Here is an 18,907-nt window from a genome sequence, read left to right as displayed (position 1 = left end):
ATAGCTGGAATTAGTCCATTCTTGAATAAAACCAGGCAAAGGGGGCTCATGGCATCTTTGACTTTTCCTGTATACCTCTGTGGTTACAGAGCTGCGGGTGATGGCAGGAGTTTCTATGTGATTTGCATGTTTTTTGGCCTTACTCCAGGAGCCTTGATCTCCCAGGGCAGGACTGCCCAGCTGAGAGACTGTGGGCTGTGTCAGCTGCAAGGAGTGAGGCTCTCTGGATGTATGGGCCAGCATCCTGACCTTGTGAACAGCCTCATAGTTCAGAAGAATGTTGCAACGGAGCTGGGGAAGGTAGTCTCAAAACTGGCTACAGCTCCTAAAAAGATAGGCTGTTCTTAGCCATTGCCCATGTAACCTAGGCTCTTAGAGCTGAAAACAGTTTCTTTCTCCCTTGCCACTAAGAGATCTTAATCTTGACCTAATCCCAAACTGCCTTTAGCAACTAGGGGAACTCTAGGACATTGATGGATCCTCTGAAGCAATGCTTAAACTGGTTAAGCCAGGAGGAGATTTCAGAGGAGTTAAGTTTTACACTGAGAATGATGGCTTTTTTGTCAGGGTCTTCTGAAGATAATGCATCATGTTTGAAGGTTACTTGAAGTCGAGTCTAGCATGTATGTTCTGTCAAGGTATCTGTAGGCTAGCTTACTGGGCAGCAGAGGTGCATTCGGATCCTTTGGTGATGCCACAAAAACTCAGTAGGCTAAGTGTGTGTCAGTGAAAAAGAGCTTCCTGCTTGTAGTTTTGTCATGATCTTGGATCTGCTTAGTTATTTCTTGGTACCTTCTGGCACCTTTTGTATCAGTTCCCCGTGAGGTAGCCCAAAGGGCATGAAACTGCTCATAGTCTCTATCTCACACTGATACTATTGGTCAATTCACAATGAAGGCCTGAGGCATCGTTTGTTTTTGTGGGGTTCCTATATCTGTGGGATTTTTCTCATTATGGTTTCCATTTGGGCTTTACCTGAAGATGTCAAGAAGGAAAGGCCACTTAACAGAAAATGGCAGAGAAGTAGCAGAATATCTCTTCTTGCCGTGCTATGACCATGGCTGCACATTCATTCATCTATTTCCTTTACTGTTAGGAGACCAGGGTCCTTGAGCTGGGTGTATTGGCGATGGCTCTCTCCCATTTGTACTTAACTGAAGCTGTAGCCCAGAAATAGTTTGATCCTTACCATTCTTCCCACAAGAAGTGTGGGCTAGCCTTTGCTTCCCACCAAACCCTTTCCTTGGCTGCTGTAAGTTTGGGCTGCGTTGCGAAAGCTGGGTTCAAAGCTCAGCCTGACGTGTGCAATTCAAGTGTTACTTTGTACTGGATAACTTCCAACTGCACTGGAGTGAGGGGAAGGAGTTTACAGGGGGAGAGGAGGAAAGAAAAATCATGTTCAGGGGTCACTGTGTAAAACCATTTCTCTCTCCCTGCTGTCTTGCAAATAAGACACCTCAAACTTGCATGGAGACACTGGTCAGCTGCTTGTAGCTCCCTGCATTGAAACTGGACCATAAAAGCGGGGAGTGTGGTTGGCGGTGAGATGGGGTGATAGTTGGTTAGCTCTTGCTCAACAGATATCCTGTTGACACAGTGTAGATCTCAATATTTAATCATACCCTGCATCACCAGCCAACTGGTGTAAATTGGGCTTGCTTTGGGGACTAGCTTCAGTAAAATTAGGAGCAGTTTGTTCTTGGCCAAGTGCTGCCTCTGAATTCACCTGCCATGTGCAAATGGGATGTTCCTCCTTCAACTCCAGATGGAGCAGGGGTAGCAGAGGGGCTGGAAGTTTGAAGATTCATTTCACTGTTTACCAGCCTGGTCTAGTAGTTGCAGGACAAAAGTGGGTGAGGGGACTTGATTTTTCAGTATCTATTTAGTATAAATACGAGTGAGACATGTCTCCTTTAGTATCCCTGTGTCTTCCTCTGCAAAGGCCAAAGTGGATGAGAAGTGCTGTCACAGGAAGGTCAGGAAGCAGTAGAGGAAGGAACCTACTGACCTCTAGGAGCAAAAGGAAGAAAATTCAGTTTTCGTTGAACAGCAGAAGAGGCTGGCCAGGGAGTCCAAACTCTCTGTTGAAATGCTGCTGACACATTGAGCTTGACCCTGTGCAAGCCTCTGGTGCAGCAGTTGCCAGCTGTCTTTCACTAAGTAGCATTTCACTGGCTGCCATGATGCAGCAGTCTTGAGCTGTAAAGGTGCAACTTGGTCAGTCCAAGCTGCATCCCGCCTTTCTCCGTCCTCCCCAAGCCTGTCAATCTGCAGAGTTAGACATGTTGCCTGTGCAGAAGCATACAGCCCACATGTGGTTACCTTCATGATTGTGTAATCTTAATTAACCATCACCAGGCATGCAAAAGAGGAGCTATGTGTGCAGGAAGCCAGGCTCCCCCTTCAACAACAGGGCCATTCGGGCACTATTGTCGTCCCCCCCCAGTGTGGTGTGGCTGGGGCTGATATTTCTCCAAGCAAGCCAGGGCTTGATCTCCAGGGCAGCATTTTGTTGCTGGTTCTGTAGCAGTCACAGGGCTGCAAGAGGCTTTCTGGCCACCTTGGTTGCCCTGAGAAGCCTCCACAAGCCCAGCTGACACCGCTCTTCCCCAGACAGTGTAGTAGCAGTCACTTGGGATGTGTGCTCCTTGCCTACAGCCAGGGTGGCAGAGGGCCGTGATGTGTGCCAGAGCATGGCCATCGATGCTGGCGGAGGGAATGTCTTGTCCTGGTTTCACAGACACCTTTCTGTCAAGAGGAGGAAAAGTCCTGCTACATCATCCTGGCAGCAGCTGTGAGGGGATCCTGAAAAGGGAAGGAGTAGACAAGTTGTTAGTGTCCTAGCTCTGAGCATCTCTTACTTCTGGGAGCCAGATCACTGTTTAATGCAGAAGGAAGCAGGCTGTCACTGTTAGTGGCTTGTGTGTGTGCTGCCACTACACTGCTTATTGTGAAAACAGAGACCAAAGATAGTGAGACATCTTCCTCGCATCTTTGTTGGCATGGTGTCAGTGGAGTTTCTTATCCAGTAGTCATACAGTAGGTGCATGAAAAACAACGGGTGGGAAACAGTATCCCAAACTCATCCTGCAGAGGCTGGCATGTTACCAGGAGTGCCTGGGAGCCTCTGATGCTCAATTTCTATGTCTTTTAGATAGGGTTGCTGTTTGGTTGGATGTCAGCCATTAAGGGTATCTGTGAAGAGCCATCCTAGATGGTTTCCTCTGCTGGATGAAGTGGCATTTGTTTTAATGCACTGTTTTTACAGTGTGAGATTATTTTGAGGTACACTAGTCACCCAGAAGTCTCACCTCAAAGTTTGCATGGAGTTCCTTGTGCTGAGTGTCAAGAGCCTAATTTTAGCTGTTAATGGTGTAACATGGGAAAACACATTTGTGTGTGTGGATTCTCTCTCCCACTGGGGTGCAGGTCTTATCCTATCTGGCTTGTAGTAAGAACGATGTAGACATCTTGTTAGAAAAGACAGGGTTTTCCAGGAAAGAAGGGGAAAAGATTTCTCTTTACTTGACAGAAAACACTCTGGTTTCCCTCTCCCAAAGGAGCAAAAACATAAGAAGCAGCAACAAAAAGCTTTCAGTTTTTCCTTGTCTCATGGCTTACCTAAAAGGCGTGTTTAGGCAGCATTTCTGGAGTGGGAAAGGAGGAGTGTGGCTGGTGAAGCTCAAGCCTCGGAAACATCAGCTTGTGTCTCGGAAGCTTCTGTGGGATGTGGCCGATCTCAGTGAATTTTTCTGTGCTTCAATTCCCTGTCTAAAAAATGCTCTGCATTTAATAGTAGGCCTTTCTTATATTCTTGTCTTAAATTTTATGTCTTTGCCTGACACTCACTGCCTATCTGTAGGTACCCTGGGCCAGTAGGTGCCTACCTTTGGGAACAAACAGACATTAGAACAAAACAGTAACTAGGTATGAGATTAATCTTAGTAGCTCTACTTTCCTGATACCAATATAGTTCTGCAGCACTGAAACTGAAAGATTTGGTGTAGCTATGCACAAGCACAATTTCCATGCCTGATGTGTTGGGGTAGAAGCTTAATGGTTCACTGTGAGAACGGGATGCAAGTACTTCCCACTACTTCTAAAATATGAGGCCAAAAATTCAGCGGATTGCTGGGAAGATTCATTGGAAGGTTTCTTTCAGTCAGGGGACAAAAGGAACTCTAAAAGGAAGCCAAAAATAGCCCTTAAGCACATCTAGTTTAGTCCCATAACTGGCATATATCAGTGAGAAAAGCCTGTAATTCTTTGCAGATTATCCTCTGAAGCTGGAGGAACAAACTTCCTGGTCCTGGAATGCAAAGGCAAAGCAAAGTCAGGCAGTGCTTGCAAAACTGTCCTGGCTTAAAAGTGGATTGTCCTGGAACCTCTGTTCTGTCCTGTATTTTGAATATGATGTCTTAATATTTTGTCTTTTATTGTCTCCAGTTCCAGCTGCTGATCGAAGTTGCCTGGCCTCTGTTTATCTTCTTCATCCTGATCTCTGTAAGACTTTCATATCCGCCCTATGAGCAGCATGAATGTAAGTACCAAACACAGCAGCTGCACCCAGAATGGTTGTTGTTTCATGGTTAGAACGTAATAATGTAGCTGGCGAGAGGCAAAGAGCAGGGGCATTGGTTGCGTACTTCAGTCAGAAATCTTCAGGGAAGTTTTAATGGCACCTTTCCTTCCACCTTGAGGACTGCAGTGTGTTCTGACATGTTAATACTGCTCCAGGACTGTACATTGCTGCTGTTTTTCTTGCTGTTTCTCATTTTTTGCATTTATAATGTATTAGCTGAGTATTTGCTGTAAAACTGTGACAAGTCTGCAAAACCCACACAGAACCCAAGTCTTACTTCTCATTGTTGATCTGTATGTGACTTACTATAAAAAGAAAGCAGTGTTCAGATCTGTAAGAAAGCAATCTTGTTTTCAGGCAGTAGTGTGGGTTAATGTATCACATATGAAGAGCACAAGAGCACTTCCATTCCTTCTAACCATTAGACTGTCAGCTCTGTATTCAGATTCAGCAGTCGTACATTTGTGGGGAAAAACTATTCTACTTTTCTCTTTAATGGGCACATTTCTGATTTTTCAAAGGAAGCTTATCCTTGCTCTGCAAATGACAATCTTTAGGCCTTTGTTGGTTGCCCTTTGATTTAGGAAGCATGACTCGTTTATTAGCAACATGCTTTGTCTTACTGTGATTGGTGACAATCTCATGCTGCAATTAGCTGACTGTGGAAGAGCTCTTTGTTTATCTTTCCTTTGCCTGATTACTGCAGGATAAGGTTTAAGGGTCAGCACAACATGATTCCGGAGGGCATTCTGAAGTGCTTCATTCTTAAAATGGATAGAGAACTAGCTCTTACAGCACTTACCCCATGGTTCTTTGCAGTGGCTGGGGCATTTTGTGCTGCTTGGTAGGCTTTCAAGCTAGCAAGGATCCTTTCAAAGCTGAAGTGTTAATGTTTGCAGTTTCCCATTACACTTTGGACACCGCTGGTCCCATGTACTGCCTAACTCACTTGCTACAGTGCTTGGCAGGGTAATTGAAGCTTCCCTAAATTAAATCTCATACTTAGCTGCATGGCATTTGAATTGGCTGTTCTGACTGAATGTTACAGTGGCATTAGGAGATGCCTGTAATAAGGACATAAAGCTGAAGAGAAGCAATCAGCAGTCTACTCAGCTGGTGTAAATAGCAGCCTCAATGGTAATTTCTCAGCTGTGGCAGTGTAGTATATAAATTCAAACCTAGCAAGAACTGCCTTTTCATAATGCTGTTTAGATTGGGCTTGTTAGTCACTAACCTCCGTGTAAATCCTTTGCTCTGGCAACCTGGTGTCACAAGCAGAGTTTTGAGGCTTTCACCTGCAGCCCTTTTTCCTTGCCATTTATGTTGACTGATGTTGTTTTGTCTGCCTTCTCCCTGTGTTGTCATAAGGAATTGTAGAGTGTAGGGCATGTGGTAATTTTTTAATTCACTTTTTATGGTTAACTCCTCTCCACTTTTTTGAAAAGCTTCTGAGAACAGGCAACTAAATAATTTCATTTAAGTGTGGACTGATTTCATTGAATGTTCACTCATATGCTGACGGATGCTGATGTGTTGTATAGTGGAACATTTTTTGCTGAACTGTGAGCAGAGATAGAAAGAAAGAAACCTTGAGTTCACGGTGAACTCTGTGGCAACCCTGTGGATGCCTTAAGGGAAACAGGATTGTTATCTGTAGTGGCAGTGCTGTATGCTGTTATGAAATCACTTGCAGGTAATGCCTGATGATAGCAGTAACAGAGCTGCATGCAAGTGCTTTGTAGCCTCCAGATAGCCTCAGTATTTTAATGTTATAGTCTTTTTCAACAAATATGATTTTCAGTTCTCTTTTCCTGTTTGAGGAGAAGAACCAAGGACTGGGCTGTTTCTGTGGTCAGACTTTCCAGTCAGGATTTTTTATTTCTAGAAGCCTGGCCTAGTGTGAGGAACCTTCTTCTGAAAACACAGGGGAAAATTTTGCTAGCTCTTAAGTGATAGTTAATGGCTTTCACCAGACCAGCCAGAGAAGACATCTTGGATTGCATTTGAGCAAGATTGCTGACTTGTGTCTTGTAGAGTTTGGCTTTTCTGTTCCTGTGACCCTTTAGGGTATTCAAAATGCACTTCATTTGGGAAAAAAAAATCTGACAAAAAGTGACTTTAATATCTACTGAAAAGCTAGATGTATGCATCAATGTCACTGAAAACGGTGTGCTGCTACACTGTTTTCTGTGTAACTCACCTGACTTAAAACTGGCAGATTTCTGCTTTACTCTGTGAGAAACTGTTACATGCCTCACTGTATATAAAAAGTTACCATGAATTCTTATGCATCCTTCCTCTTTTCATACTGCTTTTAATAGTTTCTTTGAGCTCTTAGCCATGTAAAATAAAAGGCATGGAGGAGAGAGAAGGTGATTCTCTGGGAAATTTTATGAAAAGAATTGGAAAGTCTTGGCATTTTTCCTCTTCCCCCTGCCCCCCAAGCCCCTCAGCCAAGAAGAACAAAAAAGCAGAATGAAACAAAAGCCAGAGAGCTCAGGTAAATAGCTTTTCTATTTTAAACAGAGAACTGGGAACAAACAGTCCCCTGCATGCTGGAAACAATGAACCTTTGGTTCCTTCACCTTTCTCCTGGACAGGGTCCTTGGCTTTCTCCAGGGAGGGCTGATAAGCTCCCCGTCTTCCTTCAGCCACCTACATTAACCAGCCTTGCTGTAATTCAGCAGCTTTGACCTCTCTTCCTCCTGGGGTTCTGGTACCTCCATTGTGGCTGGGGAGGTAGGGAGCCAGCCCCCTGTGTGATTGCAGGCATGCTGCTAGGGCAAGGTGGGTACCAGAGGGGAGAATGTGCATCTCGTGGTCAAAGCCTTGAGTAGCTGCAAGAGCTACTGGGAAAGGGGCATAACCTTCTCCTGTGCTCCCCTCCCTAGTGTGGGGGTGAGGAAGTGAGTTTGTTTGCAGAAAGCAGCCTGATGGCTAGTCCGAGGTGCAGGATTACACAAAGGGAAGCCTTTCTTCCCCTGTCGCTGGAGGGTAAGACATTCACAAGTGCCTGAGTGGTGTACTGGTGGAGATTGGCCATGAGTGGTTTTGTTACTGCTTTAACTCTTGACCAGAACGCAGAATGTAAACAGGACACAAAGTCTGAGCAATGTCTTAAGTAGGTCTTTAGTAACAAGAGTTAGACTTCAGCAAAAAGATTTGAAATATGGCAGGCAGGTGCCTAAATGTTCTAGGAACTCTAAAGTTTTAAGACTGTCTGGAAATCAAACTAATATGGAACAGCAATGACATACTTATCTCAGGGAAACGAATGTAGGCACCCACCCCACAATTGCTGACCCTTTGCTTGGTGTTTACAGTGTGTGTAATTGAGTTGAGTGGATTTTGAAAACCAAAAGGACTGAATAGAAACATGATGGGTCTTCAGAACGAAGACCCTGACGGGGGCTGTCCGTGTGGCCTCAAGCCGAATCCTTATTTAGTTAAGCGTGCAAATCCAGAGAAGCGTGGCTGGTTAAAAGCATGTGTGTGCATGTGCTCACCACTGCCAGGCTTTGGAGTTGCCTGCTGTTGGGGATTCCTCAGCAAGAAGTACTATATCCCTGTCAGCATGGCCAAAACCAATGCTGCGATGATGAAAGTAGCGAAGAGCTTCTCCTACAGGCTTAACAAGGTGTAGTTTTTCAGTGGAGGAGGCTAGAGCTGTGTGGGGAACTTAATATGAGCTCAGCCCTTCTTAGTGTTGGCAATTTTGCACTCTCATAAGTAATTTGGGGCAGTAACCAGCGCAGGATTAGCACTGCCTTTCAAATGCAGTGCTGTGTGGTAGTGGCTTGTATCCTGTGTTTCTGTCTCCTAACTCTTGTGTTTCTGTTCTAGGTCACTTCCCAAACAAAGCTATGCCTTCAGCAGGAACCTTGCCATGGATACAGGGGATCATCTGTAATGCCAACAATCCTTGTTTCCGCTACCCAACTCCTGGGGAAGCCCCTGGCATCGTTGGTAACTTCAATGCCTCCATGTGAGTCTGTCTGCTTTTTCCTCATGTCTGTTCTTGGGGGAGTATGTGGAAAAGGGATATTTGGGAGTCATCAGCTAGTTGTGTAACCCTACACTATTGAGCGTTTTGCTGTTCCTGCCACCACTGAAGTACCAAGCTCTCCAGCTGCCAAGTTCAGAGGGGCTAGCAGAGAGCTGGTATGTGTGCAGTATCCCTGAGTCCAAGCAGCCGAAGCTCTTGGTGAATGAAAAGCTCTGCCTGGGTGAGGACTGGTGTCCCTTATCTTATCAGTTGCTCAGAATTTTGCCCATAAAAAGGCAAGGCCTAAGCTCTTTTTTCAGAGACCATCTTTCCTTGGTTAACGAACTTCTGAGGCAGTGTAGAATGAGAGGCAGTTGAAGAGTAGGTCTGGGGGATACCCCCTGACATTTGTCATTTAGTACTGCCTAATGTGTTGCAGAAAGCTCAATTTACGGCCAGCTTCCTCATACCCTGCCGTGCTTGCTGCATTCATACTGTCAGGCCAGTTAGGCTTAATGCAGAGTAAAATGCGTCTGCAACCTGGACAAGCATTTGAAAGGAGCAAGGGCATACTTAAATTATTGTGCTTCTAAGAGGAAGCAGTTTATAGGCAGCAGGAGGCCCTTTCCATCCCAGTCTTAAATAAACACTTCCAAATGCATGGAGGTTCCCAATGTAACTTTGACCTTGCATTAGCAGCCATCTTTTATTAGGCTCTTTGGATTGTCCCAGGGTGGTCACTGAAGAAAGGGCTTGTACTGGAGAAGGCAGTGGCATAACTGAAAGGGACTGAACTTTGGAATTGGGATGTAAAACTGTATCTGTGGGTGCTGGCTCACAGAGCTGATGACTGCTGTTTGTTTTTGTGTTTTCCTGTCACCAGTGTTTCCCGCCTGTTCTCAGATGCCAAGAGGTTACTCTTGTACAGCCAACAGGACACAAGCATAAAGGATGTCCAGAATGTCCTGGGAAAACTGCGCAAGCTGGGAAACTCCTGTGGCTCAGGTAACGGCATAGTAGAAAGAGCCACCTACATCTGGCATTTCTGGCCTGGTTAATTCCTTGTGTATAAATTTCTGAAATGTGCCATAATGGGAAAGTGTGTGGTTATAATTTACAGCTCATCAAATGCTTTCCAATGCTGCAGAAGTACCTTAAGCCTCTTCTGTGTCAGAGCTTTGTATGCTCTTTAGCTTCTTCGGTGGATGAGAAAAGGGATGGTCTGTAATGCCAAGAATAGCAGCTGTTTTGGATGTGAAATTACAATCCTCAGCCCACTGAAGTCAGTTAAAATGCTGACTTTCTCAAAGGAGTCTTAGTGTGTCTTTTTGGAAAACACTAATTATTTTGCTATTTTGTCAGTGAAGCGGTGAACGCAATATAGCTGCAATTTAGCGCTCTACCCCCTGAGCTCCAGAGGGAAGTGCGCTGGAAGAACACAGATGAGGAAAAGCTGATGTTGGCCTCCAGTTTATAAACTCAAAGCTGATTGTTATCTGACAATGAAGTCTCCATTTCCGTTCTTGGGTTTTTTTGTTTCCATATGACTGTTTGGTGTAGGATACTTCATTCTCTGCTATTGTCTGGCAGGATTTTGAATGGCAGGGTCCAAAAGAAAGTGTTTTGTCTTGGGGGCTCACACAGCCCTGTTTGCCATGAAAAATGAGAATCACTCCATTTTTAGCTTGTGTGAGAAGGTCTGGTGTGCCTTTCTGTCCCATGCAGATAAATGACTACTGTGAGATCACACAGGATGCTTGCAGCAGAGGTGGGACATGAAATAGCTCTGACCAGTCTCAGGAAGTGTGGCATGTCTCTCATTATTGCCAGGTCTCTCTGACATGGCAACTTGTTAGAGTTTCGGGAGGTACTCTTAAAGATTATTTCTCTTGGCCGCTGTATTAGTGCTGCATGTGTCTATTGGAAGTGATGGAAAGTAATGGTTTAGAAAGAAATAGAGCAGGGAACACAGCCATTGACTGTCTTTGCCTACAGCCTCTATCCAGGCATGTGGAGCTCTTTGAATGTAGGTGGTATTACAGTGTTTTGTGAAAGTTGTCCCTCGTTTTACAGTTGTGGTTCTTCCTAGCTTTCTTCATTTGAGCATGGCTCAGGCAGGCTCCAGGAAGAAAACTATCTGACCTGGTATGATGTGAATAGTTTTGTGTCTGATGTGTGTCCTGAGCACACTTCTAAATCAGAGATGGTGTTTTTACATCCTTTCCTGTGTTGCTCAGTACATTGCAGGTCACTTTGAAATAATCTGTATTGTTCGTGACAGGTTGGCAGGTGTGCGCTGGCTGTATGTACAGACACAAACTGTGCAAGGGGTTTGTCTTGGATATATAACCTTCCTCTCTCCCCTTCAGGGCCGTGCAGAATCCTGCCGTGATCAGATCTGCAGGTGATGCTGTGGTCTACTGACTCTGAGCATTAGTTGATACTTTTTACTTATGTATAAGGGACACCCTTCTCTGCCGGGCGCAATATCCATACCACCGGGCTCCCCTCTTTTTACTCTGAGAGCTGGTTAAGTGGCATCGTCATGCTTTTACCTAAATCAGCAGCAGTTTTAAGAGGGAGAAGATGCAGAGATGTGCAGAGATGGACACATAATGGACACAGCCAAAATGAGTTAAGATTACTATTTTCCAGAGAGGTTTAATGCTGTTTTTCATGGACCTCTTCAAACCTCTGGTTTGACTTCGTGGTCTTGTGGGAACAAGCTCTCTCTGTCAGAATAATGGATGCTGCTGTTACTGGATTTTACACTTTGTGCCTGCAGTAGTATCTGCAAGTTAATTCTTCTAAAGAGAGTAAATGCTGGTGTTTTGTACTGAAACATGCAACGAACATCAGACACGGTCATTTACAAGAAAACTGTCAAACCTATAAGCTGAAGCTCTCATTGCTCGGAAGGTTTGAGGGGGAGGAGTGATTCCAAGAAGCATTTTGCATAGGGAGTATTGTACAAGTTGAAAGTCAGAAGGCTCCTGTTTCTCACTACTATAAAGACTAGCAGACTGACTGCAAAAATAAGCCTCAGACTAGTCATCAAAGATCGTATTTCTATAATAAAATATTTCAAATGTGTAATAAAAAAATCAAGCCTCTGTGTCATTAGAATGACAGACTGCCCATTGTTGGTAAGGCTTACAGAGAACAAAGCCTGTTTGTCCTTCTCATGATATGCTCATTTACAAAGCCTCCAACTTGAGGGTCCCTGCTGCCCACTCCTTGGCTGCCTGATTCATTCTCTGACAGCATGCATAAAACAGCATCCTCTAATCTTACAAGTACTTGTGTATTTATGCTTAGCAGTGCTTAGATGCCTGTGCAGGGAAGGGAACTACAGGTCAACCCTTCGGCTGCTGTTGACAGTGAGGTGTGAGAGATGCTTAAATCCTTCCCTCTGTGGAGTATTTCCTTCAGTGACTCTGGGAACCTAAGGCGGCAGTAGAATTGGATGTCAGATGTAAGCACATCTCCAAACCTGAAAGCACTGCCCTTATACATGTATTTCCCCAATTAGCAGGAGGGCTAATCACCTGACGGAAACATCTGTAATACCTCCTCTGTTCCAGCTCTGGCCTGGATCTGAAGCCATGTGGATCAGTGGTACAGAGAGATGCAGCTTTGCAGCTCGTGTTTCCCCAGTGGGAGGGACTGTATGCTCCCTACTGTGTGATGTGGGCTCTGCTGCATTCTCTGCAGCTCCATCATGCCCCCTCATGCTGGTGTGATGTCCTGCTTCCACACACGCTTGCCACTGTTGCCTGACAGCTTTGAAACAGGCTTCTGGAGGTGATCTTCCATTACTAGCATACAAATTGGAACTGTGGTATAGATTTTGTTCCAATGCTAGTCATGCAGAGCATGTATGTCTGTATTTGGCTTCAGATGTTTGAATGTGTTTAGAGAGCATTTGCCAAAGTCCTTTCCCTTCAAGCTTGTTTAAAACAACCCTCACAAACTAACGTTCAAGGTGTGACTATTTGTTGTCTGATCTGAAATTAGGCATCTGTTGAACTCTGGGGAAGGGAGGCTTGCTTAAGATGCCAGGGTGTTTACACAGGTGCCTGCAAGTCATTGTCTTGGTTAAAGGCAAGGTAGGACACTAAGATTTTGTTCAGGCAGTGCTGTGCACTCATGCCAGCAGGCTTTGCATCTCAGTCACTTCTTGATGAGATAGGGGATAATCCTTCATAACAGGGCTGTATGTCTGGGAGTTTGAGGAATGGCTCCTGTTCTCTGCTGCTCTGAGCTCCAGAAGAGCTCTCTGGTGGAGAGAGGGGAAGGTGTTAGCAGTAGGAAGCAGCCCACCCTTGCTTCATTTAACATCTTTTCTGGCCAGGATTAAGTACTAACTAGTGGAGTGTGGGAGTTCAGCACAGGCAGCAATCGTGCTGTATGGGTGCTGCTGTTCTACGGACACTTTCAGCAAACCCTGAGCAGTGAAATCTACGTGCAGGCACACACATACTTTAACATAATCGATTTTGCAGGGAGGTGCCAGGTGCCCTCTCCTTCCCAGCACTTGTTACATCTCTGTCCAGCAATGTCACCAAGGTCTTCAACACTCATGATAAGGCAGAGTGCAAATCAGAACAGAGAGTCAAAGACCTTGGTGACAGCACATCCAAGTGCATGACATGGCTGCTGGGATTGCCACCTGCAGTAGGTTTGGCTCACTGCTTGCAGGCACTGGATTTGCAACTGGCCTCAATGCTGTTTAGCAGAGGATAAAGTGTTTGCAAGAAATAAGCTTGCCTCCTTTTTTTAAAAGGTGGAGATACAGCTTGCTGTGGGCTCTGAGGCACACTTTCTTCATTTCTTCCTTCTCTCTACAGGGCTCCCAAATACTTTGTTCTGCAGTGCCATGGGGTAATAAATCAAGAGGTAAAATTAAAGCCACCTTCTTTGGTTGTTGCTAACAGTTGCACATACAAGCCAGTCGAGCTGGTATTTGCTTCATAGCTCTTAGTTTTCAGTGATCCCAAAGGACGTGTTTCTAGTTTTCTTGAAGCCAACCCAACTAAACAAAAATGGAGCATTGGAATAGGCAGAGGGAAACAAACATTGCCTAAGAAATTGCATCAGATCTCAGGCTATTATTCCACATGTGCCCTGCCTTTTCCAGTTTGCTGGACTAGTATTGCTCATGGTGTGGGAGAAACATCAGGTGGGTGGCATCCTCTGCTGATGTTGCACACTGCTGCACAGACAGATGTTGAGACTGAAGGAGTTTGCAGCCTGTCTGGTCAGTGCTATTAGTTCTACTTTTATTTAACAGGTAAAGGATGATGGAGGGCTTGGGCTGAAGAGCAGCCTTGGGAGAAGCTTTCTGGTGGCGTGTGTCCTGCTATATGATTATCAGAGTGCTCAGGGAAACAGGATGTTGTGCATTATCTACTAGGTGATGTTAAAGTGATAGGTAACTGCCTCCTCAGTGTCTTCTCCCTAAGAAAAATGACCCCATGCCCTCAAGCTAAGCATTCACATTGATTCTTATACCTGCCTACCTCTCCCTAATTAAGCTGGCTTCCTCCCTGACTTCCCTCGGGAAGGATCCTAGCAGAAACCAGCTAGGCTAGAATGAGGACTAACAAACTATATGTCCAGGTGGCCTTCACCCCTGGAAACACCTGCAGACACCAACTGCAGCAGGGCGGCATTCCTGCCATTGCATGGCTGCATGTAAATATACAACTGGTTTGTCTGATGCTTGCTCCATGGTGACGTGCAGGTCCTTCCGTTTCCTTTAGCCTGGGGAAGATGTTGCCAAAAATGCTGCCCTGTGGTATCAGTAGAGAGATCTTGACTTGTAGGAGTGGGTAGGAAGGCTGCTTTACCTTTGTGTTTTCAGTATGGGTTACTTTGCGTTAGCCCTAGCATAACTCCACAGGGTGTTCCTGGCTGCTGCTGCCTCCCAGCCTGAAGCATCCAGCCAGGAAGGGGGGCCCGGGACTGCGTGGGAACCAGTGTGATTTCTGCTTTGGTCAGGTGCGGTCTGTCGAGATGGAGCAAGTAGAACAAGCAGCCAGTACTGGGTACTTGGATAGCACAAAGGGTTTTGTAGTGTGCCATGTTGATTGGGCAGTGAGGAGATTCAGGTACACGTGGCAGTTCTCCCACATTTGCCTAATTTCTTCTTCAAATCACTGGGTTGCTGAGCAGGCACAGACTTGATTTCTCTCTTTTTTTTTTTTTTTTTTTTTTTTGGCAAGTGAATGGAAGTTGTGCAGGCAACTGCAGATCTTCTGGAAAAACCTTTCAAAAACATTTTTGGAAGGGCACTTGAAGTCCCTTACTACAGGTAGTGGACAAAGTCTGTGTGTGATCCCAATGGGTCTGTTATTTTTTCTGTCCTGAACTTGAAACTGGGAGGCTGACAGTCAAGAGATATGCAAAGGTAGAGAAGACTTATGGCAGTGTGGGTCCCAAGTTGTGTGTTGGGCTGTTAGGTATGCAGCTTTTATTAGTGCAAATGTGTAATTCAGCAAATGTTACTACTTTCAATAGAGTCTAATTCTGCTTTCTTTGATGTTTTGAAGCCAAAGATGAGATTAAAGTAGTAAAATGATGATGATAGAGGTATAGGCACAAAGGTCTGCTGCAGCATTAAATCTGTTACCAGGAGAATCATGCTTCTTTCCCATGGGGCTGTCCATGAACTTTCAGAGGTTTCTTTGTCTGTAACAGCATTGTTATTACATGACTTTGCTTAGAGGTTGAGATGGGTAAACAGATACAGCATAATGTGCATCGCTGTCTTCTGATCCTGCAGAACTGGGCTTTGGTGCCTGGTTTTGGTCTGAACTTCCCTTCTGCTGAGATGTGTTTGAAGTGAGAGGTTTAGAATTATGCCAGCTGGGATTCTAGGTGGATGTGGGAGGAAAGACTGAAATCCCTTTGAAAGTGGAATTGAAAAAACCCATGTAGTATTAAATCTGGCCTTGCTGTAGTGTCTGCACAATACGAGGTGACAGGAGCTTGAGAAAAACATTTCTGAGAAATTTATCACAGAAGACTGTATGAACCCTGTTAAAAACACATGAGGAGAATCACAAGCATTGGTTTCCACTGGTGAAGGGCTGCACTGGCAATTTGGTTACTTTAAGACCAGCTAACCTGGTGGTGCCAGCTAATGGTTTGGCTGCATGCAGGGAAGCCAACAGTGCCGATATCTACAATTAGCAACACAACTATTCCAGCAGATACCAAATCTTAAAGGGGCTTAAAGGGGCCATCTTTATCTTGCTGTTAACTTGTCTAGGTAAAGACACAATGATAAAGAAAACAAGAATTGTTTACTGTGCTTGTCACAGTGTAAGTAATATTGGCATGTGCTGCAGAAGCAGGACAGTATTAAAAAGTTTTGGGTGCTTTCTCCAGTCTCCTAAAACTCTTCAGCCTGCTCTGTCAACACTGACTTTTATTTTGAACCAGCGATTAAAATGGAGAGTGTTAAATAAACAATTACAGCTTTCACGCTCTCCTATTATCTCCCTCTTTTTGTATGCAACCTTATCAGTACAGCTTGCTAATACCAGCATTATGTTGCCGAAAACTTACGCTCAGTGTTAATTTCAATTTGCATTTATTTTCTGTGTTTTCCACTCTGATGCAATTTCTGGATTTGTTCTCAGTCAATTCTAATCTCAGAATCTCAATAAATTGCCTGATCTGTGGAAGATTGCATTGGTCTACTTAAGCTACAGCCTGAGGTTGGTTGAGAGAGTGGGATAGAGACTTTTTACATTGAGCTTGGTGCTAGTAGTCCCCTAGGAAATATGTACCACTGTCATCTGGTGGAAAGTTCAGCTTTGTCAGGGGATTTCCATGGGGCTGAGCTCTCATGAGAGTGGCGATTACGAAATTGCCACAGTTGGAAGAAGCCCTGTCCACTTCTGTGTCTGACTTGGTACTGAGGCCGGAGTGCCTAATTCAGATCTGACCTCCCATATCTCTCAAGTTAATGTTCAGCTTTGGAGTCTTCTCCTGTAATAATACATTTCATCTTCAGTGTGCATTATGAACACTTACTACCTAATTTTTACAGCATTCCTGTGAGCTAAATAAACAACTGCCAAGGAACTGGAGGCCTCGTTCTGAACACAGTAGGATGTGGCAGTTTTCAGTGAAGTCAGAATGCAATAAAAGGTGGTGGCTTTGAAATATTGTTGATGTTGAATCAAAGTTCGTTTTTACCCAGGCAAGAGGATAGAGCACTGCTTGACTGAATTTTTTTGAAAATCCATGAAAGCTCAATTTTTGTAGGCAGCCTTTTTCATGGGAAACAGATACTGTTCTATTTAAATACTTTTGGTCATAAAATAAGTGAGTGTTAATGCTAGGATCCTGGCTAAAATCAAACACATATTCTACCACCTGTTGCTAAATTTCTTTGCAGCTTCAACAAACTACAACATTCCTCACTTCCAACCCTAGGTTTTGGGGTTGGGTTTTTTTTTTGCTGTTGCTGTGTTTTATCAAGTAGTGGTTGCATCTTGTTTGAGATGCATTTTTAGTTCAGGTTACAGGTTTTATGCTTGTATCATACTTTGCATATGGGGTTTTTTTTTCCAAAATTCTGGAAAAATCCTTTGAAATCAAATGGAAAAGCTGCAAAATAAAAAAAATTATACGTATTTTTATGTATTAACGAAGAGTTAGTGATTAACTGAGTTTGTTAAAACTACATACTGCTTATGCCTGTGTGGCATAAAATCCTCAGCTGATGAAAAATTGGTGTACCTCTGAAAATTTAGTATGTATGTAGCTCATCTGTTAGCTGAAGACCTTGCCCTAGCTTTTTTTTATGCTGACCTGGCAGCACTAAGCTATATGTGGATGAGATTCAGGCTGATCTGACACACATCCTCTGTAAACTGCTGAAGTTTCCTTCCCTTTCTAAGTTTTTTTAGTTTTAAGGATGGTGCAATAGAAGACCCTTTTAAGGGATTTTAAATAAAGACCCTTTCCTGCAGGGTGGTTTTTAGTTATTTTTCCTTCCCCTCCCTGAACATTTCTGTTCTTCTAAATGTATCTTTTGAGAGGCAAATACTACCTGAGTTAGTCCTTGGATGTCTTTTTGGTTGACACTGGCAGAAGGTTTGCATGACTACAGCCAGCCAGAACTTAATAAGCATAAACTATTACATCTCAGGAGGTCCTTTCCTTGTAGTTCTCCATCTATTTTAACAAGTGCAGCTGAAACATAACTGGACCATATCTGAGGCTGACTGAGCATACATATATGCCAGAAGGGGATTTGCTGATGGGACAAAGACAGCTTACTGCAAAGATAGCAATATCTCAAGTGTGAGTGCTTGTTCTGACTTGTGCCAACCAGCTGCTTAGGAAAGGAGCACCTGTTGTCTTCAGACAACAAAATGCTGCTTCAGAACAATAGGAAAAAAGTGCTTTGCTACTTGAGACAAGATGCAGACATGAAAGTGAATTGTCCCAACAACTTTCCTCATAGCAAAGGCACAGCTGTGTGATGATGTGGTCAGCAGCGATCAGATATCTCTGCTCACCTATGCTATTACCTTGCTCTGTTCACATACTTGCACACTGCCCAGCAGGTTGGGAAAAGTGTGCTGTAAAGCCAGAGAACAGAAATCAAGACAATGGAGTAGCCCTTTAAGACCACAAGTGTCTTCACCTACCTGGTTCCTTTTCTTCCTTTTCATGTTATCTGTTGCTGCTACCTGAAGAAAGTGCAAAGAACTTTACCAGTGCATCCATATAAATAATGCAGAAGACGTCTGCAGCAGCACACGCTCAATTTTGTTCGTGTTAACTGCACTGCTTTGGGATTGGTACACAGGACCAGGTTCCTAGAGCAACAAGAGGCACTGCTCTTTTCTGTGTGTACTAGTCATGTTTCTGTCCTCTGAGTAAAACATAGTGGATGCTGATATTCACGCAACTACTCCAAGGTGTATTTTCAGTCAGCAAGTTAATGTCAGTACTGAAGGGAAGGAATGGTTAGGATACTGACAGTCTAGAAGAATACCAAACTGAAGGATGAACTCCTCAGACTACCAAGGCAGGGACTGTTGGTAGCATCCCAAAGTAAACAGCGGTATAGTGTCACACTTAGGATACAAGAGGCATGATCTCTAGCCAAGACTGTATGTGAATTTGGGCAATCTGCATCTACTAAGCATCTGCTTTTCAGTCTTTCCCAAAGAGAGAAAGCTCTTCAACTGTTTTGAAGTGCTGTTGCTCAGCAGTCTGATTTATACTAATGAAGGGGCTGAATGCTTGCAAAGTTGCCCTAAACGAGGTGGAGAAAACATAATCTTTTCTTTCAGCACTGAAGCTTGATT

The 18,907-nt window shown here is 44.2% G+C and overlaps 1 protein-coding gene across 1 annotated transcript in view; it reads left to right on the top strand.

Moving 5' to 3' along the window:
- Positions 1–18,907, top strand: part of ABCA1 (ATP binding cassette subfamily A member 1) — a 98,653-nt gene that overhangs the window by 17,872 nt on the left and 61,874 nt on the right. The window contains exons 6-8 of the mRNA XM_052778935.1: positions 4,447–4,540; positions 8,426–8,567; positions 9,451–9,572. Coding sequence (XP_052634895.1) covers positions 4,447–4,540; positions 8,426–8,567; positions 9,451–9,572 — 358 coding nt within the window. The remainder of the gene's footprint in view (positions 1–4,446; positions 4,541–8,425; positions 8,568–9,450; positions 9,573–18,907) is intronic.

Source organism: Harpia harpyja, chromosome Z, assembly GCF_026419915.1.
Source record: "Harpia harpyja isolate bHarHar1 chromosome Z, bHarHar1 primary haplotype, whole genome shotgun sequence".
Taxonomy (NCBI): domain Eukaryota; kingdom Metazoa; phylum Chordata; class Aves; order Accipitriformes; family Accipitridae; genus Harpia; species Harpia harpyja.
Note: the sequence above shows the minus strand (reverse complement) of the source record. Positions and strands in the feature narration are given on the sequence as shown.